General features: G+C 37.3%; 1 protein-coding gene across 1 annotated transcript in view; it reads right to left on the bottom strand.

Moving 5' to 3' along the window:
* Epha6 (EPH receptor A6) overlaps positions 1 to 27261 on the bottom strand; it is a 1087127-nt gene that overhangs the window by 162048 nt on the left and 897818 nt on the right. The window contains exon 13 of the mRNA XM_008841732.1: positions 14776 to 14837. Coding sequence (XP_008839954.1) covers positions 14776 to 14837 — 62 coding nt within the window. The remainder of the gene's footprint in view (positions 1 to 14775; positions 14838 to 27261) is intronic.

Raw genomic sequence — 27261 nt, 5'->3', positions numbered from 1 at the left:
CTATCTATCTATCTATCTATCTATCTATCTATCTATCATCTATCTATATCAGAATAAACCTGACCTAAGACATTAAAATTAAAGACCTCTTCAATTAAAATTTTAACTCTTTAAGAAAGAGATTGAGGAAGACGTCAGAAGATGGAAGGACCTCCCATGCTCATGGATTAGAAGAATTAATATTTGAAAATAATTACCCTACCAAAAGCCATTTATAGATTCAATGTAATGCCAATCAAAATCCCCAAGACATTCTTCACAGAATTGGAAAAAACAATCCTAAGATTCATATGGAAGCACAAAAGACCTCAGATAGCCAAAGCAACCCTGAGCACTAAGAGCAATGCTGGGTGATTACTATACCAGATATTAAACTACACCTGATTTGACAAAGGGGTCAAGAACATTCACTGGAGGAAAGATAGTATGTTCAGCAAATAGTGCTGGCAAAACTGGATCTCCACCTGTAGAAGAATGAAACAAAACCCCTATCTTTCACTTTGCAGAAAAATCACCTCCAAGTGGATCAAAGACTTCAGTGCGAAGTCTGAAACTCTGGAACTGTTAGAAGAAAATATTAGCAATAACCTATAAGGTACATCAATTGCTCAGAAAACAAGGTCAAGAATCATCAAATGGGACCTCATTAAACTAAAAACTTCTGTACATCAAATGAAGCAACCAAGGAAGTGGGATTCCTTGCTGGTGGGATTGCAAACTTGTTCAACCCCAATGGAAAGCAGTGTGGAGAACTCTTAAAAAACTACAAATGAACCTCCCATTTGACCCAGTTATACCACTCCTTGGCATATACCCAAAGAACTCATCCTATTCCAGAGACATTTGTACATCCATGTTTGTTGCTGCCCTTTTCACAATAGCTAAGAGAGGGAAGCTACCTAAGTGTTCCTCAAGTGATGAGTGGATAATGAAAATGTGGTTCTCTTATATGATGAAGTTTTACTCAGCAGTAAAGAAAGGTGAAATCATGAAATTTTCAGGTAAATGGATGGAGCTAGAAACTGTTATAATAAGTGTGAAGTAACACAAACTCAGAAAAAAAAAACCCCGACATATATTCTCCTTCATTTGTGGATCCTAACACCAAATCCTTATAAGTGAGTATGTATCCAGACATAACCACAGGTACCAAGGTAATTACAAGGAACAAGGGAGGTAAAGGAAAAGAAAAAATCTGAAAAAGAATAAAATTAGAATACAGGTGTTAACAAGGGAAATATATATAAAATTGGGGTTATTTTAAGGAGAGGGGGCAGGAGGCTTATTCAAGGAAATTTGAGGACAAAGGGAAAGAAGGAGCTCAAGGAGGTGGGACTACAGAAGAAAGGTATTATTAGGGGAGAAATGGGAAAAATGGGGGCACTTTAAATGGGGGAAACAATGGTGGAAGGGTTAGACAATGTGAGAGATAAATAATGCCTAGCAACTTTTATAAAAACCAGAGGGAACCATATTAATTGAAAACCTACTGACAAATTATACATACAACTAGCTCAAGGAATATAATATATGTCTAGGCAAGGTTTATCTGAGAATATTTGACCTTTTCCAAGCTTTATCTACATAGCACATGGTAATTAAAATAACAGAGACCAGACTGGGGGAACTAACCTTCTTGGATGTTTAACAGCCATACTTTGAAGCCTATACTAATTTGGTCAGAGGGACCTAAAGGACAACTTTTGCTCCTTGCCCTCCTAGGTCAACTAAGTTCCAAGGGACTATGAGCAGCTCTCAAAATATCCTGTAACTGTGGTGAATCACCTGTTTTCTTGATCAGGGAGGACATGGACACCCCATCAAATGGACTTGAACCAGTGTCCAGTTCAAATGTTGGTCAGAGGGACATAAAGGACAGTTTTTGCTCTTTGACCTCCTAGGTCAACTAAGTTCCAGGGGAACTATGAGCATCTCTCAAAATGTCCTGTAACTGTGGTGAGTCACCTGTCCTCTTGATCAAGGAGGATATGGAGACCCCACCAAATGTACTTGAATCAGTGTCCAGTCTACAAAGTGGAGGATCAACACAGAGAAAACATTTCCTCCATGATTCTGAGTGACGCCAGCCACGGTTGAGTAGGACCTTTGACTTATCTTCACGTAGATGGAACTGGTAAAAGAAAGGAGCCAGGGGCTCCTCTCAAGCCCATATGACCCCTGAGGAACAGATCCGCAAAGAAACTTAAGAGTAAAAATAAATTGGTTTATCTGGGACAACTGTGTGGTCTTAAATTCCCAAAGGAAAGTATAACCAAAGATTAAAGGGATCAATATAATTCTTTAAGAGTTCATGCATATAGCTAAAGACTACATAATAAGAAACAAAGCCAGACAGGAGATACCTTATTTTAGTTGTTGGCCAGGGTGGTCCAAGAGACTCTCAGACAGTAACCCAGAATAGAATTAGGAAAACGAACAGCAGACCCCAATCTTATCTAAAGGAATATTGGCAAATGATTGCTGCTAGATGAGGATGAGCTGATCTTCTAAAACAAGGAACTCTAGATAGGCTGGCTAGATTCAGCAGATGGGCAAGCACTGGGGAATTGCTGGGGGCGCTGACAACACAGTGGACAGTAGCAGGAATGACAGAGTATATGGGCTCCAGTGTGGGGGGAGGCTATGGGAGGGTGCCATTTGGTATGGGGTTATACAGATGCATAAGATTTTTTTGGATCTTCTGTATGAAATGCACACAGAAAGAAAATCAACAAACAAAAAATGAGCTATATTTGAGGAAGAAGCATAAAAATTTGCTTCATGTTAATTATTAGAGGTAAAAAACATTACCATTGAAATCTACCTGATGACTTTAAATCCATGCTCAGGTGCCAAGGATCCCTGTATGTAACCTACTGTGACTAGTAATAATCAGATACATAGAGATTAGAGATTTATGTGGGAACATCTACATGTTAGCATTTGAGTTTTTCTGTATGAAACAGTATATTTTAAAATGAAATGGAAATCTTTTTTAAAGGTCAAAACCTCATTCAATTTTATGTCTTATAGGGTTTATACTGAGTCCAATATGGTATAACTGTGTTAATTCAACTGTCAACCTAAAAATTTATAGCTAATTTTGAAAGAGTTGCATCTTTGCTCTAGAAATTGTTATTGAGTATGTTAATTCTCTAATGAAATGCTTCTTCTAATCATGTGGTTATTAAATAAATAATTAAAAAAATTTCATTGTAGAGGTCTTTAATGTTTTTGGTCAGGTTTATTCTAAGATTTTTTTTTTGAGGCTATTGTGAATGGGAGGGTTTCCATGTACTCTTTCTCCTATTGCTTGTTATTGGTATATAGAAAGGTGACTGATTTTTTGTAGATTAAGTTTAGAACCTACCAGTTTACTGAAAGTGTTAATCATTTATAGGAGTTTTCTGGTGAAATTTTTTGGCATCTCTAAGATATATTATATCATCTGCAAAAAGAGATAATTTGACTCAATTATTACTTGTTTAATTTCCTTCTCTTTTTTTTATTGCCCTAGCAAGTTTCAAGTGCTGCATTGAAAAGGAGTGAAGTTGTTCAGTTGACCCCTCTAATGGAGACAGCAGGGTATTGAAGTTCCCTACTATTAGTCAGTTGGGATTAATATGTGTCTTCAAGTCCTGTATTACTGTTTTAAATGAAGTTAGGTGCACCAAAGTTTGGTGCGTATATGTTCATGATTGTACTATCCTCTTCATCAATTGTACTTTTGATTAGAACGAAGTGACTCTCTTTATCTCTTCTGATTAGTTTCTGTTTGGTCTTTTTTTGTCAGATATTAGAATTGCAAATCCTGCTTGTTTCTTAGCACCATTTGCTTGGAATGTTTTTTACATCCTTTCATCTTAAGGCAGTGCCTGTCCTTGAAGGTGAGATTGGTTTCTTGCAGACAACAAAAAGATGGATTTTTTTCTTAATCTATTCAACTGGCCTATTTGTTTCAACTGGGGAATTCAGTTCATTGATATTTAATGTTATTCTTGAAAGATGTGTATTGGTTACTATCATTTTAATTTCTGTTTGCATTCTTGGTCTAATTGTGTTTTCAACCATTATGATTAGCTTCTTTCTGCTGTCCCTTGGATGTAGTTATTCCTCTCTCCAGCTCTTTGTATTGCTTCAAGAACTCTCTGAAATGCTGTTTCTGTGAACATGAATTATTTCAACCTATTTATGCCATGCAAGATTTTTCTTTCCCCTTCAACTATAATAGACATTTTTGCTGGGTAAAATATTCTGGGTTGGCATCTATGGTTATTTAGAACTGGGAATACTTTGGTCCATGCTCTTCTGGCTTTCACAGTTTTCAATGAAAATCAGTTATAATTTTGATGGGTTTTCCTTTATATGTGAGTTGTTTTCTTTTCTGGCCCTGTCTATTTGGTGTTCTATGTACTTCTTATATTTGTATGGGCATGTCTTATTTTAATTTTGGCAAGTTTTCTTCTATAATCCTGTTGAAAATCTGGTCCATATCATTACCCTGACATTCTTCTTCTTCCTCTATGTCTATGATGTATAAATTTGGTCTTTTCATGGTGTCCCACATTTCCTGCATACTCCATTTCTTTATTTTCTTAAATTTTTCATAATCTTTACTTGAGTAGTCCAATTCATCAACTTTATTGCCCTGTCTTTATATTCTGTTTTCTATTTCATTCATTCTATTAATGAGGCTTTTGCCTGTAATTTCTAATTGGATTCTAACTTGTGAATTCGGTAGGGAATTTATCCCTATCTTCTTAGTTCTTTGATTTGTTTATTTGTTCCTTAAATTCATTTAAATCTTTTTTTTTTTAAATCTTTTTGAGATATGGTCTCCCTGTAGCCCCAGCTGGCCTGGTACTCACTATGTACACCAGGTTGGTCTTGAACTCACAGAGATCCACCTGCTTCTGCCTCCTGAGTGCTGGGATTAAAGGCATCAGCCACCACATCCATCCTCATTGAAATCTTTGATCATGTTTAGATTACCCTTTTAAATTCTGTGTTCTGGGTTATTCCTAGGGCTTTCTTGTGTAGAACTCCTCTATAGGACTACTGATGTTTGCTGGCAACGTATTATTTGGGTTTTTCATATTATTTTATTGTTGTGATTTTGGCATGTGGATTTTTTTGTTGTTGTTTCTTATTCTGGTTTGATACTCGTCTTCTTTGTTGAGTTTAAGTCTGTTTCTGTTTGTATACTTGGTGTGCCTTTATTGTTTTCTTATTGGGTATGAAAAGCTGGTTGGTCTAGGCTTCAGTTTTTCTCTTTTGATTTTATACTGGAGGGACCAAATGGCTCTAGTCCAGTTACTCAGGAGTTCCTGCAGAGGCCCAAGTTAGGTGAGAATCAAATGCTCTCAGTTTTACTCCTAAGGTCTGGTCCCTACTTGTCAGCAGACACAGCACAATTTGGGAAGCTTGTTAAGTGGAGCTTGGATTTATGCAATCTCAGGCAGTCTGCAAAGGTCTAAGCCCCTACTAGAGGGAAGGGAAGCTTAATCCTACAGCAATGGGAGGGGCTGTATGTGGTCCCATTGTAGGGGGATGAACACACCGTGATTTGGAAAGCTCACCCCCTCGCAGAGTTAAGAGAAAAGTTCAGAGATCTGGGGTGCTAAGAGCAAAAGCAGGCCCCTGCCCAAGGGCAGAAGAGAACATAGTGTGGGGTCCGGGAGATTGGAGGTGCTCAGGTTGTAGGGGAGTCAGGGGACCATGGGCAGGATCAGACTTAATAAGGAAGAAGGCTGTTCTAAGCAATTCAAGGCATGCTCAGGTTGCAGACAGCCAGTGTAGAAGGCTGGTCTCAGGAGGGCAAAGGCTAGTTGGGGGTGGGGACAACCTGTGAAGGTTCTAAGAAACTAGTCTGAAAATTTGAGAAGGTCTGAGTGCAGAGGATCAGGACATAGAGGGCTGGTCTGGACTAAGAAGGTAATCTAGAGATCTGGGGTGCTTAGGCCCAATGCCTAAGGCTAGATAGAAGGAGAACAGGATATGGGTTCAGGGAGATTGGATTTGTTCAGGTTGTGGGGGAGTCACGGTGCAGTGGGCAGGATCAGACTTACCATGGAAGAATGCTGGTCTCCAGAATCCAAGGCAAGTTGGGAATGGGCGTGGGGACAGCCAGGATCTACGACTAGTCCCAGGTATGCAAAGGCGAGTTGGGGGTGGGGACACCTGTGAAGGCCCTATGAAACTAGACTGAAGGATTGAGTTGGTCTGGGTGCAGGGGATCATGATGCAGTGGGCAGGTCTGGACTAGGAGAGCAGTCTAGAGATATGGGGTGCTAAGAGCAAAAGCAGACCTGCGTCCTAGGCTAGAAGGACTCAGGATGTTTGGTTGTAAATTTTTAAAATTTATATTATTTATTTATTTATTTATTATTTATTTATTATTTATTTATTATTTATTTGTGTTTGTTTGCTTAGCATGTGTGCATGTATGTGTCTGTGTGTCTGTGTGTGTGTGTCTGGTAGGCCAGATGACAACTTCTGGGACTGGGTATTCTCCTTCCGCCATGTGGATCCAGAGATCGAACTCAGATTGTCAAGCTTGGCAACAAGAGCCTTTATCCACGGAACCATCTTGCCTGCCCAAAGAAACTTAGTTTTTCAGCAGACTAAGCCTACTATACATAACTACAATCGATAGAGAATAAATGACCGTGGGATGCTTAGTCCTAAGTGGAGCTTCTATAACACAACCTCTACACTTAAGGCCCAGGGAACATTGCAGAAGAGGGAGCAGACTGTAAGAATCAGAGGACCAGGATGCTTGCTGTAAGATAACGTCTTGTAGGCATGACAGGGATGTTGCACTCATGAACTCTCAAAAGTATGGTTGCCTGCGCAAGACCTGCACAAGTCCATACCAGTTCACATGTTAACATGGATGGGGGACAATATCACAAGTTCCACCGCTAGATGAAGAGGTATAGGCAGTCAATGGCTGCTGAAGAAGGGAGATTAAGTTTTCTTCAGGGATAAGCCCCCTGACAGGATTCCCAATCCTAAACGATCATCCCTAAACACATGTACATATGGGAAAAACTAATTGGACTCAGTCATTTGTATATACATATGGAAATAATTGTAAATATATATTTTTCAATAATAATTGTTGAAGAATAGTTCATGAAGTTGAGAAGGCATTGGGGGCCATGTTGGGGGAGCAGAGGAGGATACAGAGGGGAAGAGGAGTGGTAGAAGTGACATAAAAACGTTTACTCTTTTATGAAATTCTAAAAACATTAAAGTAAAAGATCAGTGAGAGTTTCATATTTAAAAGGAGAAATAAAAAGCAAACTAATAAAATATAATTTCATAGTAACAAAATATATGACAGTACACATCACAGCACCAAAATGTTTAATGAAGTAAACTTGGTCTATTTGCTATTGATACTTTAATGCTTAATTTAAAAATAGAAATTCAGGGAAGTATGTAAATGCCACAATGAAATTCATTATTTTGTATAATAAATATTTGGTGCTATAAAAGAGAAAAAATAAAAAAATATCAACCCAGTCAGGAACTTAAGATGTCAAAGAAGGCGTAGAAAGCAAATATCCATTTCTTCAAATAGAAGAGGCATAAGGAAAGTCAAGTCAGCCTTATGCCTGTTTTAAGCACATAATACTTTCCTGTATTTGAAGAATTATTGTCATAGTATTTCTTTGAATTTTATTTTTTGCTAAGTTGGAAGAGACATGCTAAATAATAACATTGTTTTGCATGAAGTTCCACCTACTTTCTCTTAAAATTAATTAAGACAAGACTCAGCTATAACTTCTGCGGTTTGAAGTGTTATTAGTGAGTAAATGCAATTTTTTCACTGCTGAACATAAAACAACTGTGATGCAGATTAATTTCACTCTTGTGCATGGCGTGAATATAACCAGGCACACACAATTTACAAGAAAAGTGTGCTAATAAAATTCAGCTCTCATCATTAATAAATAACTAGCATAAGGTAAAATGCCATCTTTACTAGATTTATAATTTGAATGCATAAATATTTAAAAGACCCCTTTAATTTTTTAAATTCATATTTGCTTCGCATTTGTTCACAGAACTCTTTGAATGGTTCACGTTGCTTTGAAAATGCTGATATGAGCTCATGTGCATTATTAAATACTCATATTTCTGAGGTATATCTATGTTTTCATAATAGAGGAAAAGACAACTATATTTAGCTACCTGATGGAAGAGGCAAGAAAGTCAGAGGAAAACAATTATAAAATTTTTAATGTCGTGTTCTGAAATATACAACAGTACTATTGTAGATGACATTATGGATATTCCGCTATATGCAAGATGCTGCTCTATGAATTTTATGTATATCAGCTATTTAATGGTATAATATACTTAAGAATCTTAAGGTCAGAAATTAGAATGGTGTTTTCCAGGAGCTGAGGGAAAACAAATAAGACACTATTGGTTAACAGATATTGGATTCAGTCTTGAAAATTTGAAAGAGATCTGGAGGTGAATGGTGGTGACGGTTACACAGTGATACTAATGTACTTGGCACATTTAAAAATGGTGATGATTGCTGCTGGAGAGATGGCTCAGACGTTAAGAGCACTTGGTGACCTTGCAGAGGACCTGGGTTTAGTTCTAGCACCCTCATAGCAGGAAACAACTATCTATGTAACTGCAGTTCAAGGGTGTCCAATGCCCTCTTTTAGCCTCCATGTGCATCAGGCATACAGGTGGTGCACATATATACGTGTAGGCAAAATATTCATACACACAAAATTAGAAAAAAGTGTTGAAAGTAATGAATATTATATGTATTTTGTCACAATAACAATTTTGGACAAATGCTCCTACTTATGTTACTTGTTTTTACCTTTTTTGAATACTAGTGTTTATGCCTTGCCTTGGCATCCTACCCATTGTTTTCTAAAGTAATTGCCTCCAACGGTGGTTAATTCTTAACAAACCCCCATTCTCATTTTTGGTGTCTGCATTGAGGTAACCCAGACCTGGAAAGACAAATGCCATATATTCTCTCTTGTTTGTGGATTCTAGCTCTGAAAATTTAGGCTTGAGTATATAACTTAGAGTTATTCAGAAACCAGGAAAGTAAAAGAAATCATGGAGGATGGGGTGGGGAGAAGGAGTTCTAGAAGAAGATAGTAGGACATAGGTGATAGGAAGTGGGGAAGGGGAAAATGGAGAGAGGAGAAGAGACTTAACTGAGGAGAAGGAAGGAAGGGCAATGCAAATGGAGGGGGGATATATAATACTAAGGGTATTGGAAAAATAAGGAACTATTATTTTATAAGCTTACTTCAACACACACACACACACACACACACACACACACACTTTAAATAGAGTTATCCCATATAGGGTGAAAATACTCCTCTTAGGATACTAACAAAAACTCCAGTGACAGGCAAGGAAGAGATACCTTCTTTCGAGTTGTTGGTCAGAGGGTTAAGGAATCTAAGAGACTTCCAAAAAATATATACTATTGCTATTGCCCTTAGTTGTTTGCCAGAACTCGAGGGTAACACTTGCTGAAGACACCACACACGTCAGGCACAGTACTGGAAGAAATCAAGCTAGTACTGACTTGCAACACCCCCCTCCAAGGGTAACTCTCACAGTATCTGAAGGTGCTCTAAAAACTGCCAAAGAAGAGAAATTATCAACCATATCCAGCTGCAAATCCTGTGAACCACAAAATGACTGGCCCTGCAAAATATTCCCAAATGCTGTAATGGGGTAATATCTTATACCTTGGAGTTAACAAAAAGTTGTCCAATTGGACTTAAGCCTACTCAATAGGTGGGGACTTATGCCTGCTCTTATACATATAGCTAAGAACCTGTGACTGGAGAGATCATAGACCCCAGCGAAGAGCTTACAACTACCATACTGCTAAGTGAATATATTTTCCAACTATATTCACAATATTTATTCTTATATGTGTAGTTAATTAAGTAAAGCTCTCATCCTTCATCAAAGAAGTTTCTTTTTGTAGCAGACAGAGGCTTCTAGAGAGAACAACTGGTTAAAATGCAGAGAACAAATAATTACGGGATGCTGAGTCCCAAATGGGAATCTATAACACAGTCCCTATATTTTAGGCTCAAGGAACATCACAAAGAGGAGGTAAAAAGATTGTAAGAATCAGAAGACCAGTACACCTGCTGTGAGGCTGTGTCTTCTGCACATGACGGATATTGCACCCATGAACTCTCAACAGCTATGGTTGCCTGTACAAGACCTGCACAAGACCATACCAGTTGACAAGGCGATGTGGGTGAGAGAGATGTTCATAAGCCCCACCTTTAGATGAAGGGCCATCAGTCAATATTTGCTGAGGGAGGGAGAATCAGTTTTCTTCAGGCATGAGCTCTCGGACACGTTTCCCAATCCCATGCGGTCAGTTTTAAACCCACACACACACAGGCAACACTATTTGGAGACTCATTAGGTTTTATAAATACATACAATAATAATTATAGAAGAATAGGCTTGGAATTTGAGAGGCCTTGGGAGGAGTTGGACGGGAAGAGAGGGGTGGAAATGATGTAAATAGAATGTAATAAAAAAGAAATTCCTCCCAAATTGAAACAATGCTTTGATGAGCTCACAGATGATATAATCCACACTATGACAGATATTTTTCACTTTATTTTTTCAAAGTTTTTCTTTTGTACTTAACTGAGTGGCTTGATAGCTCCTGTCTGCAGTGCTCTGAATTTTTGGATTTGGACTTTTGATGTTCTCCCTTTTGTCCTTTGACTCCTCGTTCCTAGTTACCTTTGGAGACTCTATCTTTTTGACCACATAGGTTAGTTAGCAGAGTCCAACTTTGTTCAATGCCATTTCTTCTTCTAAAATCTCTTCCTAAAAATATCATGGCTTGTGTATAAAGCTGCCAACTCTCAGATCTTTAATTTTATTCAAGATTTTTCTACTGAACTTCAATTTGTATTTCTAATTTCTGTCTGAACATTTCACCATAGGTTCCACAGACATCTCATTTGTAATATGACCAAACATCAAATCCTCATTCTTTGCAACTGCCAGTTCATTCTGCCCCTCATTTTGGTACACTGCAGCACCTTCCACACATTCTTATTGGTAAAGATTATTATTTCCTAACCATATTTTGGCCTGTAGTTTCTTTTCTCCATTCAATCTGGCTGTCTTTTAATTTATATTATTTTTTTCCTAGAGTTTTTTTTTTTTATAGCACATCTTCTTTGCCCACCTGAGTTTGCTTTGTAAAGATTGTGAGGCTGTCTTTTCTCTTATGGCAAATAATTTACAATGCAAATAGAATAGGTTAGAGGATGGACACAGTATACCACTGTGTATTGCAGTGGTAGTATCCTTCATATGAGAGTTTTGTGATGTGATAAATTCAAAATTGGGAAATATAAAATAAGGGATTGTTTTGGTGCTGATATATGACATCTCAAAGTTTTTAAGTAGTTTGTAACTTTTTATTGGGTGTTCTACTTAATATGGTTATAAAATGGAAGCCCTAAGACACAGAGACAATTTCTATGCAAATGCCTTTACAAAATTCACCTGTCTAGTTGAAGAGAGACTGTGTGGGGATGATGGTTAAAGTTACAGTTAATTCACACTGGTGCATTCAGTTGGAAAAGTCAGAAAAACTTGCACCTCTGTGACGTCTTGCCTTTTGGGCAGGCAGACTGAGGCTCCTGCCACCAAGCTCTAATACATTTTATTTTAAAACTAAAAACACACATAGTTATATACATACTATGTTCTTTACATATAAACATGAGCACACACACACACACACACACACACACACACACTCACACACACCCCTCCACTGTCAACCACAGCTTCCCACTGCCAATATGTATCTGGAAGAATGTCCAGGGGACTCAAGTAGCTTGAGATTTATGATTTTGGAACAACATCACAGCCAGACAAGCCACTAGCACTGGCAGTAAGTTGCAATCTTGTACTCAGTTGTGATACAACTCCTTCACAATAAAATAGCAAATTGAAGTGATTTTTAGAGAGTTTGGGAGACCAAAGGGAAATGTTTCTGTCTTCAATAAGCACAGAGGCTATGAATGAGGCACGGTGGACTCCCCCACCATGCAGTATGGCCAGCTACCTCCCCTGTTCTGTGCGCACAGAAGCTGAGATTATCAAATTCTAGGCAGTAGTTTGAAAAATGGTTTCACTTTTCAGAATTTATGGGCTATATTTACTTATATATTTTATTTCTGCTTGCCAAGGGGAGTTGAGTACTTTCTATTGACATGAAGTTTATAAAGCACTTTGATTTCCTGGCCTAGAAGATATAACTACAAAAAGGGTAAGAATATTACTGATGAGACAGGAATATTGGTTTTAGGTTTTGCTCATTCATGGTTTTGTCTTTGTGCATCTTATTTTACTTCAGTATATTTTTTGAGATGGGGTTTCACTATTTAAACCTGGCTAGCCTTGAACTCATGGCAATCCTCCTGCTTCAACCTCTGATATTCTTCAACCTCTGATATCTTGCTTCATAAAGCGTTGAATTTGCATATCTACTTCTACTATTTGTTGTTTAAAAAATTAATCACAACAACAACAACAAAAACCCACAGGTGTGGTAGCGCATGGGGGAGGGAGAGGCTGGCATATCTCTGCGAGATTAAGACTAGCCTGGTCTACATAGTGAGTTCCAGGCCTTCTTGGGTTACAAGGAAATCCTTTCTCAAAAAATAAAATTAATTAATTAAATATCCTTTGGAAGTTATTCATTGTATATGGCTCTGTGTTACATAAGGACATTTTCATCCACTGTACACTGAGTGACCACCCTCCAGTTCCTCTGCTCTCTCCTTTTACCTCCTCTCCCTCCTGTCAGTCTCATGTGTTCCTTTAGACAGCTTCATGAGGACTTTCATGTCACATGTACATGATTGATTTTATCCATCTATACACAATCTAGGAAAACAGGACATTCAGATTCTCTTAGGAGTAATGGTAGTCAACACTGTTTCAACAGTTATTTCTTCCTAGACAGTTTGGTAATTCCTTACCTATATGGTATAAAATTAGAGCTGAAAAACACTAGTTTTGAAAATTTGAAAATCATAAAATATACAACTTGTAAATATGTAATAGGATGCTTTTAGCTTTTACTTGTTCTTTCTTTGTGTCATGTTGTAATTGATTCCTGATTAAGTTGGATACAATGTATATTTGAAACTAGCCTTTCTTACTTAATTTTCTTGTAGCAGTCATTGAAACCAACTGAAACCAATTTTCAGCAGTGATTTATGCTGAATGGCTACTAAGATCATATGCCACTATATTCTGCCTTGGGAAGTAGTTGGTACCAGAAACAGAAAAAAAAAGAAGAAAAACCAGCCTAGCCCAGGCACCAATAGATGATGAGTCATTTTGATACATATTTAGTAAAAATGTGTTTTGAATAAACATGATGGAAAGGCATAAAAATTCATGCATTTCAAGAACAATAGATGGTCCCGATAAATTATTCTAAAATATCTTAGAACATTTACAGGTGAAACGAGCACATACCATAAATAGAACATCCTGAAATAGACACAGTAGAGAGCAAACAGCCCATGTCCCCAAACCCTATGAATTTCATTAGCCTTGAAGAGCATAGTAGTCGAGACTATGCACGGCAAAAACAGCATTGCTCTATCAGAACAGAAGATTCTCCTGAATTCAGCTTCTGAGATTGAATTTGGACATCGGGTTTAGTCATAGTGCAAATACATCATCACTGTTAACATTGAGAGTAGCAGGAAGAAGAGGACGTGAATCCAGCAAAACAATTTGAAATGAGACCAAGGGCGACAGATGAAATGCAAATGGAACCTGCCTAAGTCTCGGGACAGAAAATGAAGTGAAGAAAGGATGCTCTACTTTCATGTGAAAATAAAGAGAAAGACAACACATTCGAAATGGAAAACACAGCCATTTCATAACCCAGGATAATGCCTCTCCCTGTTACTAGATATATTAGAGAACACAGCGCCATGTGAATATGTCATCTCTTCTGGGATAAAAGCATTTATGGTAGTGAATATTTTTATATTTAATTTTTCACTACCAATGAATATTTTCCAAAAATATGGTGGCATCTTAAATCTTAACATAAGCATGCTTTGAAACATAATGTGGTGCCTTCTTGGCTTTGTTATTTTGTCCTACTATATAAAACACATGATGTTTATGTTTATTGTACTTTTAAGGGGAAGTGCCCTTAATAGAATGATTTTTTTCTTAAAAGAAATCACTACTGAAGAAGTTTTATTCTTCATTTTCCTCTCTAAATACTCAGACAAATGAACTTGAGGGACTAAGTTGGCAGAAGCAGCTTTCTGATTTTCTGTTGGCAAATGCACAGCAACGTAAAGGGCTCTGCACTTTAGATAATGCATAAAATCTCATACTAAATTGGTAAGTGAGATACAGACTAATGATAGACATGTGAGGCAAATGACTTTCCTTTTTATTTTTTCTTCATAATAACATTATTTAGAACATATAGTTATTAATATGTTTGGTAAATTTATAGGAGAAATCCATTATATTGTTAAAGTGTGCATTCTGCCCCCTTCGTGACACTAATCTTTCACAGAATCAGAGAAATGCACCTGAGAGAAAATGCTACCATTCTTCACAGAAAACCCATGCATAACATTATTCAAAACTTAATTTATGATAAATGATTTCAAGTCTAGAGCTCAGAAGAGCATATATAAACGACAACAGAAAAGAGCACCTCACCCGCAAAAAGGAATCTAGGGATCCATTCTCCATATACTCTACCACGATCATAACTGGTCGGCCTGCAAAAGAGCAAGAAACACACAGGATTAGAGTAATTACAGAAACGTGTGCTGCCATTAGAGGTCTCCAGCTTTGGCGGATAAAGTATTTCCATTTTATTAATATGAACTTCATTTCCAGCCTGCTTTTATAAAAGTATTCTCGTGTTACATCTGCATCTATTTCTTTATAGCATTATTTCTTTTTGAGCTTGTAATGGGGAAATAAATTACAATATGAATTATGAAGGTATTAAACATCTGTTTTCCAAATATACTTGTAGAGATTATACTTTTTGTCCTCTAGTTTTTACGTAAAGGAAAATCAACATGCCAAAGTCATGGTTTTAAGCAGTTATTAGTGCTGCTTTTATAGCTGGGGCACAACTTCTTTGATGCTATAGCAATTTTTTGCTTACTTACATTACAGTGGGCATTTCTGAAATTATTCCTAAATCAAAACTGACAGGAGAAATTCACAAATTCTCCTCAAAAATTTATAAATGATCAGTCATAGACTGCTTTTAAGGGATTCCAAGCAGAAAAATTTCAGTAGATTGATGAATGCTGCAAAGTGGGTAGGATTTGTATACATCCCTGATCATGTCTTTATTGGACACAGATTTGATCAACAGAGTAACAATGTCAGAGTGTGAAAAATGAATAACACCGACTTTGTAATCTAGTTCAGAAGTGAAGATCAGGAACTGAGCACCATTTACTTTTCATTCTATCATATCAATTGTTACAGTTCCCAATACATCTCTATTAGGTAGAATATTTGACATGAATAACTTTGATTTGCTTCATAGAAGAGAAAGTATTTGTTCTCTCCAATTGCACAGGTTTAAAAGATATAACTTCAATTGAGGGGAAATGATATTTACCCGAAACAGGTATATACGACATGCTTACTTTTTACTTCTATTTTCTTATTTCCTATTAGAATCCTTGGTGACTGAATCTAGATGGCACATAGTTTCTCTCTCTCTCCGTCTCTCTGCCTCTGTCTCTGTCTGTCTGTCTCTCTCTCAAAACATCTGCAAGGAAACAACCAGTGCCAGTTACAGGAATATTGGATCTCATTGCAATTACCATCTTTTTTTTTTTTTTAATAAACTCAGAGCCTTGTAGGCTGGAAAGGGTAAGCACAAAAAAATGTTTACAATGTATACTAATGCTAGATTTTACATTTGAATGTATATTTTAAGGAATGATATGCTAAAAGTTAAAGGCAGTAATAAAGCTTCCAATTTATCATGCATAGAATTCAAACCCAAAGAAATTTTCCATTTGTAGAGAATGTTAACATTCTAAAATGTCCCTTGAAGCCACTAATTATACCCATATATGAATGAAGAACTTTATCAGCAATTATAGAGGTCAGATGAACTGTCAGAGTCTCTTGTAGACAGGAATCTAGAAGGTCTGAGTTTGCCATAATATCTTTTATTTGACCATTGGTTTCAGGGAACTTAGAGATAGGAAACTGAGGCAAACAGGAAGTTGGGGAAAATAAAAAGCTACCATTGTACTTTAACATCAAAATTCTGAGACTATTATTTCATTAGAATGGTAATAATCAATTATGGGTGTTAAGGGGAAAGTTGGGATACTGTGATGAGTGGTGAATACCATTGTAATCTCAACACCATTGTTGCCAGGTACTGATTTTTACACACCCTTCCCGAATAAGGGTTTGTAAATACTTCACTTGTATTGCTACATCCCTGTTACACAGATAAGGAAATCGAGAGAGAGAAAATTAAGTGTCCCAAGTCAAATAGTAAGTGACAATGTCAAGCATCCCATCTCTGAGCTTTGAACCTTTTATTCTTTATTGTACAGCTGCCTCTCAGAAAAGATTTGGAGATGAAAGCTCTAAGTCTATTCAGGTTAACCAGTTCTCTCTAGTGAAGAACCTCACCATCCTTAGTACCCTCCACTATGCCAGCTGTCTATCACTTTCATGTATTCAATCTAGTCTCTTGCTCAGGCTTTTGCTACTCATCTGCCAGAACCGTGTCTCAATCTAGTTCCTGAGGACCACCACCACAGCACCTTTCTGCTCCAGAAGTTATATCTGCATCTTTTCTCCCCTCCCCTCTCCTCCCTTCCCCTCCCCTCCCTTTTCTCTTCTTTTCTTCTCTTCTTCTTTTCCTTCTTTCTTTCTTTATTTTTTTTGAGACATAGTTTATCTCTAGCTCCAGCTGGCCTTGATCTCACAGACATCTGCCTGCCTCTGCCTCCCAAGTGCTGGGAGTACTGGGCTCAAAGCATGTGCCACCTCACCTTGCACTGTATCTCTTTCTTGAACGTCTCCTCAGTGATATTTCCCATAGACTCCCATCCCAGTTATTGCATGCACTATGATGTACTATGTTCCACCAGGTTGTTTTTCTTCCTATAGTGGCTTGTGTCTCCATTCACTGGATTTCTCAGTCACTTCCTGTAGTGCTAAGCCTAGTAGGTGCCTCATAAAATCAAATTATTTTCCTATTGATTTCATTATTTTTAAGAAATTAATACAATTATTTCAGCAAGATTTTTAACCATGGGAATCCAAAGCACTTTGAAATTATTTCTATCTATAACTTTTTGTAGATACTTATGGCAGTTTTAAAATCCATCACTGACATGTTTCACTTTGCATTAAGAATAATAAAGAATCAGATGAAGACCTGTGAATTAGAAGCTTCAGTCTTCAGTCTGAGCTGTTCATCTCTTGCATTTTATGCAGTTCTGTCAGTTGAGAGTGGCTGACATAAAGAAATGTTTTTTTCAGACTACTGTTGGCATATACTCTGTAATTTATTTTTTAGTGGTTTTCTGTAGGGAATATGTAGTGACATTGAGAAGATTAAAAGCAAACATGTGGCCCATTATTACATTTATAATCAAGAAGATAGGTAGAATGGAAATTATGAAAATTGGGATGTTACTCATTACATCTCCTTTGGGTGAGTGAAGTCATTTGGTAATTGTTTTCTGTTTTGTTTTGTCTTATTTTTTAATATGTAAAAATGAAATGCAAATTACATGTAATGTATTCTAAGAACATTATTGCTCTTAGAAGATATAGTTAGAATAAATGCTTCTTTTTCTAAATTTTCAAATATTTTAACTTATTTCCTTTGTAACTTTTAGTTATTCCAAATGCTTCATGTCACAGCATCACCTTACTGCTTGAATCGTGCGAGGGAGTGTTCGATATTCTTAATACTAGTTCTTAAAACTACCACCTCATTTACAGAACTTTCATTGGTTTGATGTGAAACCTTCCCAGCCGTCCAAAGTGCATTTTCATAATTTTTAAATCATAAATCATTGAGATATGGTTATTGTCTTAATTGCACAAGAAAGAAAGTTTAAGAAATCACTTATTTATGCTCTGAAGATAAAGAATCACAAAATTCCTTATCATCCCTTTCTGTAATATACAAGAATAACTATTTTATTTCATTGTTCATATCTACATATATGTCTATGCATATGGATATATATATATATGATATAGACATATTTGCATATTTTTCAAATCCTTCCCAGTACCTACATGACTTTGATAAAAGTAGTTTGAAAAAAGCCTTATGACAGTCATTCTAGTTTATTTAACATTCTATCATGTCTATTTTTGTCTACCAGGCAATAAAATTGTGGTGACAACTTGGGTTGTCAGAGTGCCTGTATTTGTTTTCTTCCAATGCAATTCAGGACTCTTTAAGTCAGTCATTCGATCTATTCTCCCTCCCTGATTCTCTTTTATAGACAGTGAATTATAATTGTAATCTCAAATGGAATTTATAATAAATAATATAATTTTCCCATTCTTATAATGTTTTATAAAGACTGAATAATATAAACTTGTACAGGTATAATATATTAAATCATTGTTTCTATTCACATGATAAGCAGTAAAACTGGGGAAACATTTTTCTTTTAAAGTGTTGCCTGGTAAATCTCAGACCCTGCCCAAAATAAAGCTCCTCTTCAATGAGTTTCAATTTAAGCTGGTTTTAAATTTTGAATTTAAATTTTAATCTAATAGTTAAAACATAAAAATTATACATTATGGATGATGATGTAGTGTTTCAATGCATACACATATTGTATAATGTTTAAATAAGGGTAAATATCTATCTCCTTAAACATTTATCATTTCTTTACAAGTAAAATATTTTGAATCATTTTTCCAGCTTTTTGAAACACACAGTACACTATTATTGTCTATATTCACTCCATCGTGCAGCAACACATCAGAACTTCTTGTTCTTAACTATAATCTAGTAACCATTGGTTATCCGACCCTCTGCGATGCTCCCAAATAAAAAATATTTTTATTGAGTTTTTGTGCATTTCATATAATAAATCTTAACCAAATTTAGACCCTCTCTCTAATCTGTGCCTCCCCCCCCCACTGGATTTCATACACTGTGTCATATATGTTAAGTCCTACCCAGGCAAGATTTTGCACCCAGATGTCCTTTGGTGCAAGTTCATCCACTGGTGTCTATGAAGAAGATCTGTTCTTTCTCACTAAGCAGTAATTAGTTGCCAATAGTTCTTTGAGTAGGGTTGGGGCCTGCTGCTGCCTGTTTCCCTCATTCTATGCTGGGTTTTGCCTGATTTAGTCAGCATGGGTCTTGTGCATGCTGTCACTATTGCTGCAAGTTCATGATCAAGTACCCAGGGGCCAGAAAACCTCTATTTTTTTTTATGTTCATGCACCAACCCTGGCTCTTATGATCTTTTTTCCCCGTCTTCCACAATAGTCTCTGAACGTGGGTGAATGAGGTTTAATATAGGAATCCTATTGAGGGACATGCACTCTGAAGTCTCTCATTCTCTAAAACTTGCTTGCCTCCCAAATTTTGGTAATCACCATTCTTCTCTCTCATTCTCTGAGATCCAAATTTTTATACTGCACATTGAGTAAGATGATGCAATATTTATTTTTCTGTGCTTTATTTCATTTAACATAATGTCCTAGTTTGTTTCTCCACTGCTGTGACAAAATACTCTGACCAATACCAACTTGGGGAGGAAAGGGTTTATTTATCTTACATCTCCCAGGAGCCCAAGGTAGGAACTCAGGGCAGGAACCTGGAGGCAGGAGGTGGAGCACAGGTCATGGAGGATCACTGCCTCCTGGCTTGCTCTCCTGGTCCCTGCTCAGCTTGCTCTCTTATCCAACACAGGCCCACCTGCCCAGGGGTGGCACTACCCACAGTGGGCTGGGCCCTCCCACAGCACTCAACAATCAAGAAAATGCCCCACAGACATGGCCACAGACCAGTCCAATGGAGGCAATTCCCCAGTTGAGGCTCCCTCAACCCAGGTGTGTCAAGTTGACACTAACGCTATCCAGCACACGTAATGCTCTCCAATTCAAGTTATGTTATCAGGAAATTTTAACACATTCACTGAATGGCACTAGATACCATGAGTGTTACAATCTAGCAAACAATCAGAAACTATGTATTTTGCCTCTGTCCTGAAAATCTGCCTGAAGCTGAGCTCAAAAGTAATGAACTAAGTTTGGTAGAGGAAATTTCAAGACAGCATAATACCCATAGTTACAGCTCAGTGCCCTTAGTCAAATTTATAGTGAGAGATGGCAGAAAGATGTGAAAAAATGTAGTTTGGCAAACAAAGGAGTCTGAATAACTTTCAAATCTCAAAAAATGAAGGTGTAGGCAAAGCATTTTATAGTTGTTAAGGAGATTAGAGACAGTAAGGGGAACCACGAAATTTTTATTGGGACAATTAGAATTGTGCCTTGATTGCAAGACTCTACCCATTGAGATATCCAGGGTATAAAGGTATAAATTAATTAGAAAGGAAAGGGTCTTTAAATAAATATTTTTGAGTGCCCTGTTGGAAAACAGCTTCTTAGGGAATATTTTTGTCTAAGTTCAGCCAGGAAAGCATAAAGAGCCCTCTGCCTGCTGCAGTTGTACAGGAAGCCAGGTTCATATGGCCATAGTTTTATAGAAATGAGTGAGGGTGTTGTGGAAACTTGTAACAATGATTCAAAAAGCCACTGGGTCTGGGCAATATGTTGTAGGGTCAGATTCCCTGAAGAGAGGCCTTGAGAGGTCACTGAATGAAGCAGTGAAGTTCAAAACCTGAATTGTAATTGAGATCCCAGGATACTGAGATACCAGAAACACGGGAGGGTCAGTGAGGAAAGCTGTAGTCACAGAATGGAGTTGGCTCAACTGAGGCCATCATTTCTCCAGAAAACAAAGCTGGTAGGATGGGGCTATCCAGGCCTGTTGAAAACTAGGTGATGTCATCAATTAACACTTGCTGAAAGGCATGGAGCTGTTGGCTTTGCTATTTATTCTGCTGTTTTGACTTAAAATTTATTTTTGCTGTTTTATTTTAGTATTTCTTTTTATTTTTTATTTGTATGTGTGTTTACCTGCATGTATGTCTGTGCACTATGTGTATACAATGCCCACAGGTGCTAGGTCCGCTGGAACTGAGTTACAGGTGGTTTTAGGCCCTATACATAACACATTTTCTTCATTTGTTGATGAACATCTAGGTTTGTTCCACAGTTGGTTCTTATGAATAGTGCTGCAATACATGTAAATGTGCAGCTGTCTTCCAAGTATGCTGCCTTAGAGTTCTTAGGGTTTATACCCTTAGTGGTTTAACTGAGTCATACGGTATTTATATTTTTTGTTTATAGTGTTTCTGTAGTGGCTGGGTCAGTTTACATCCTAAAAGCAGTACAAGGATTCCTTTTTCCCTACATCCTCACTAGTACCTGTTTTATGTTTTTTTCTTAATAATAGCCATTCTAACTAGGTTGAGATGGAATCTTAGTGCAATTTTTATTTGGCCATTTATACTGTATCTTTTGAGAACTATCCTTCACTTCATTTATTGATTGGGTTGCTCAGGTTTTTAGTGTTTAGATTTGTATAGTCTAGATATTAATGCTACGTTTGATGCACAGCTAGCACTGATTTTTCTCCCATTCTGTAGGCTGTCTCTTCACTTCATTAATTTTTTTCCCTTGATGTGAGGAAGCTTTTTACTTTCACACAATCTCACTAGTCAATTCTTAGTTTTTAGGTGTAAAGATTGCACTACCATGCTTAACTTAAATCACATACTATGTTAGTTTTAAAAACAACTTTTATCTGAGAGTAATGGCACCTGCCTTTAATCCCAGCCCTCAGGAGGCAGAGGCAGTTGGATCTCTGTGAGTTTGAGGTCAGCCTCTATATAGTGAATTTCAGGTCAGCTACAGCTACGCAGTGAATCTTGTTTTTTAAAAAAGAAAAAAAAAATATTCTACCAGAAGGAGTTTCTTAATCCTGTCTTAAGTATCTGCGTTGTGCCTACTATACTCAGTTGATAGACTCATACTTGTAGCCACATATTTGATTGTTAATATGGAACCACTTATTTCAACCTTGGAGCAGTTTGAAATCTCTGTGCCTATAAATTTTGTTCCATTTTCCCTCCTCTTTCTTTTATTCTGTTTTCAATTTCAAGGTGATCAAAATGCAGTTAGAGAAATGCTGAAGAATAAAATATTGTATGTATTAATAAAAATCAGATGAGAAATTAGGAGGGATGGTCTACATTTACGAAAACATAAAATTTCTGAATTTGGATTTGTTTAACAAGAGATGAAAGGTGTGAAGCTAAAAACAAGCAAGCAAGCAAGCAAGCAAGCAAGCAAACAAACCCTAAACACAGTTTTCCTGCAGCTACATAGTGGATGCACACCATCTGCCTTAACAAGCTTCTGTCTTATTCAGTAACGTCCTTTCTCCTATTAGAAATTACCATATGGGCAAGATAATTCTCCTTGACTAAAAATGTCTTGTAGACAAGAGAAGTTACTGCTAAAGATGCCTAACATTATGCTCTTTTGCTATTAGAAATAGATCATGCTATAAATCATAATAGCATAGGCTATTTTATATTAAACTTTTTATTTAAGATTTATTTTTTTTTAATTTTAAATTAGCTTTCTCCCTGTACTCTGTCCACCTTTAGCCTTGGGCCCAGGCCTGCTCCTGCTCTTTCTGCCAGTGATTGCTGGACTACCTTCTCCAGGCCACTGTGCCCTGATGCCCTGCACCCACAGGCTGTCCCCATCTGAATCTTGCCATTGGTCTCCCTCCTGAACTGTCTGCCACAAACCTGCCTACTACCCAGGTAAGTCAGACCCCTCCAACAGTGCCTTGATTCTCCTGCACCGTGAGCAACTCCACTCTCCTCCCACACTCTGTCTCCCTTCTAGCCTTGGGCCCAGGTTGGTTCTTACTTTTTCTGCCAGAGACTTCTTGACTACCCTCTCAGTAAGGCCCACCCACTGCCTCCTGATCCCTTGCACTCAGACTAGTTCAATTCTTCTAAGTTTGTTAGACTCTCCATAGGTGGTTCCCACCCTCTACCTTTCCCTTGGCCTCCTGATAGGCCTGTCATAGACCTGCCTAGTACCTTGGGAAGTCAGATACCACCCACTCTGCCTTGATTCCCCTGTACTCTGAGCAGCTCCACTCTCTCCCTGAATTCTGTCCATCTTGTAGCCTTGGGACTGGGTCCACTCCTGTTCCTTCTGTCCCAGATCTCTGGACTATCCTCTTAGTCTAGACCCACTGAATGCATTCTAATTTTCTGCATCAAACTAGATCAATTCACCAGCTAAGTTTGTTAGGCACTTGATCCCTTTCCTGATCTGCCTGCCACAGATCTGCCTACTACCCAGACCAGCTTACTACCCAGCAAGACTCTGAAGCACACACCAACTAACTTTTCATACTTGAGCAAAGAGCAACCAAGCTACATCAACAATATAAAGAGAATCAAACTTCAACTAAACAAAGAATAGAATTTTCTATTGAACACACAACCAACAAGACATTCATGTGTACACATAGCAATGCAACACACAAATAATATGAAGTGTACTATAATGAGAATCACCTAGAAGAACCCCAGGACACAGAATTTAAAAGAATAATCATTCTTGAACCAGTGTCCAGCCTATAAAGAGGAGTGTCAACACAGAGGAATCATTTCCTCCATGCTTCCAAGTGAAGCAAACCATGGTCGAGCAGGACCTTTGACTTATCTTCACATAGATGGAACTGGTAAAAGAAAGGAGCTAGGGGCTCCTCCCAAGCCCATGTGACTGACCCCTGAGGAACAGACCCTCAAACGACCTTAAGAGTAAAACTGCCAGACAGGCGATAGCTCCTTCTGAGTTGTTGACCAGGGTGGCCAAAAGGATTCCCAGATAGTAACCCAGCATATACCTGGGAAATTGAACAGCAGACCCCAATGTTATCCAAAGGAATATTGACAACTGATTACCACTAGATGAGGAACAGCTGACCCTCCTGAAACAAAGACCGCTAGATAGGCTGACTTGATTCACCAGAAGAGTGGGGAGTGGGGAATGGCTGGGGGGGCTGACAACACAGCAGACAGTAGCAGGGATATCAGTGTATAAGGGCTCTAGTGTGGGGAGGGAGGCTATGGGAGGGTGCTATCTGGGAAGTGTGTATAAAAAAAATAAAAAATAAAGAATAATCTTGAGCGTGATCAAAGAACTTAAAGAACACACAGGAAAACAACTCAAAGAACTCACAGGATAGGCATGAACTTGTGATGGAAGCTCAAGAAAATACAAATATGTGGTTGAATCAAATAACAAAAACAATTCAGGACTTGAAAAATGAATTCAGAAGAGATAGAAATATTGAAGAAAATCCAATCTGAAATGAAGATGGGTTAAAAAACTCAAAATGTCAATTTGAAATTACAGGAGAAATTCTCACAAGTGGAATGAATCAAACGGAGAACAGTATATCAAGGCTAGAAAACCAAGTTGAAGAACTGAACTCCTCAAGCAAAAACTATGAAAAATTTAAAAAACAGGAATGAAACATGCAGAAAATGTGGGACATCATGAAAAGATCAAATCTACACACCATAGGCATATACGAGGTAGAAGAATCTCAGGTCAATAACATTGATCTGATTTTCAACAGGATTATAAAGAAAATTTTCCCCAAATTAAGGAAAGACATACCTATGCAAATACAAGAAGCACATAGAACATCAATTAGGCAGGACCGAAACAGAAATTCCGCATGGCACATCACAGTAAAAACACTAAATGTACAGAACAAAGAGAGACTACTGAAAGCTGCTAGAGAAAAACAACAAATTACATATAATGGAAAACCCATCAGAATTACAACTCACTTTTCAATGCAAACCATGAAAGCCAGAAGAGCCTGGACCAAAGTATTCCTAGGTCTAAATGACCATGGATGCCATGTAGAATACTTTACCTCGCAAAACTATCATAGTCAAAGGAGAATGGAAATTTTTCCATGACACGAATGACTGAAAGAATTCATGTCCACCAAACCAGCCCTACAGAGAATATGTGAAGCAATACAAAGGACTGAAGATACGAATGACTATATCCAAGAGGTTCCAGAAAGAAAAAAAGGACGGTATAATTATGGAAACACAAAATAGATCCAAGAAAACAAACAGACAGTAGCTAATATACATCTTTCAATAATAATTCTAAATACCAATGGCCTCAACTCCTCAGTCAAAAGACACAGGCTAATAGAATGGATTAAGAAACAAAATCCATCTCTTGTTGTTTTCAAGAAACTCATCTCACCTTCAAGGATAGGCACTCACTACTTTAGGGTGAAAGAGTGGAAAAAACATTCCAAGAAAAAGGCACTAAGAAGCATGTGGGTGTTACAATTCTAATATCCGACAAAAATAGACTCAAATTAAAACTAATCAGAAGAGATAAAGAGGGTCACTTTATTCTAATCAAAGGAACAACTGACCCAGAAGATATTATAATGATGAGCATATATACACCAAACTCTCATGCACCCAATTTCATAAAAACAATACTGTAGGACTTTAAGACACAAATTAACCCCAACTCAGTAATAGTAGGTGACTTCAATATGCTACGATCTCCAATAGATAGTTCAACTGGACGAAGACTAAATAGAGATAGCTAAATTAAATGATATCTTACATCAAATGGACCTGGTAGACATCCACAGAATATTTCATCTAAGCACCAAAGAATACACTTTCTACTCAGCAGCCCATGCAAGTTTCTACAAAATTGACCACATACTGGGGCACAAAACAAGCCTCAATAAATACAAAAATTGAAATAATTCCATGCATTCTATAAACCACAATAAAATAAGCTTATAGTCGAGAGCAAAAGAAACTCTAGTAACTACACCTACTCATGGAGATTAAACAACACACTTCTGAAGAAGTGTTTCAAAGAAGAAATTGAGGAAGAAATAAAAGTGTTCCTGGAACTAAATGAAAATGAGAATATAACACAACAAAACCTCTGGGACATTTTGACAGCAGTCCTAAGGGGGACATTTATATCACTTAGTGCCTGTGTTAAAAAAATCAGAAAGAGCACATTTAAATGACTGAACAGTGCAACTCAAGACTCTGTAAAGGCAATCAAACCCAAACCTAGGAGAAGTGAAGAAACAACAAAAATCAGAGCAGAAATTAATGAAATATAAACAAAGAAAACAATCCAAAGAATCAATGAATCTATGATTTGGTTCTTTAAATGGTTAAACAAGATAGACAGACCCATAATCCAGTTAACCAAAAGAAAGAAAGAACAATTCCAAATTAACAAAATCTGAGATGAAAGAGGAAACATCATAACAGACAGCAAAAAAATTCCAGAACATTATAAGGAAATACTTTAAAAAATCTATACACTATTAAATTTGAAAATCTAAAAGAAATGAGTGAGCTTCTAAATTCATGGGAACTACCAAAGTTAAACCAAGAAGAGATCAACAGGTTAAATAGACCCATAACAAATAAGGAAATTGAAACAGCAATATAAAAACCTCTCAAGTAAAAACAGCTCAGGCCCAGATGGATTCACAGCAAAATTCTACCAGACATTCAAAGATTTACAATAATTATTTCTCTTTTTTATCAAGAATAATACAAATATATCTTTATATGTTGAAGTTTGATGGAATAAAACAAATTCCCCTATTATATCTGCCGCAGAATCAGCTTTTTTAAATTAAAATTTTGTGTATCTCATACACAAAATCTTAATCATCTTTACACCCACTTCTCTATTGGCATACTCCCAGGATTTCATTTTGTCATTTATGTTAAGGCCTATCAATTCAAGTTAGTATCCTCTGCTGTCCTTCCATTGCACGTTCATCCACTGAGGATGTCTAGTCAGCCTATGTAGAGCTACTCCCTTAAAAAAGATCAGCTCTTCCTCACCCAACTGCCCAATAGTTCTTTGGCTAAGATTGGGGCCTGCTGCCCATTTCCACAGCTCTATGCTGGGCTTTTGTCTGCTAGTGTTTGCATGAATCTTGTACATAATATCACCATAACTGTA

Source organism: Nannospalax galili, unplaced genomic scaffold, assembly GCF_000622305.1.
Source record: "Nannospalax galili isolate Female #2095 unplaced genomic scaffold, S.galili_v1.0 scaffold821, whole genome shotgun sequence".
Lineage (NCBI taxonomy): Eukaryota > Metazoa > Chordata > Mammalia > Rodentia > Spalacidae > Nannospalax > Nannospalax galili.
Note: the sequence above shows the minus strand (reverse complement) of the source record. Positions and strands in the feature narration are given on the sequence as shown.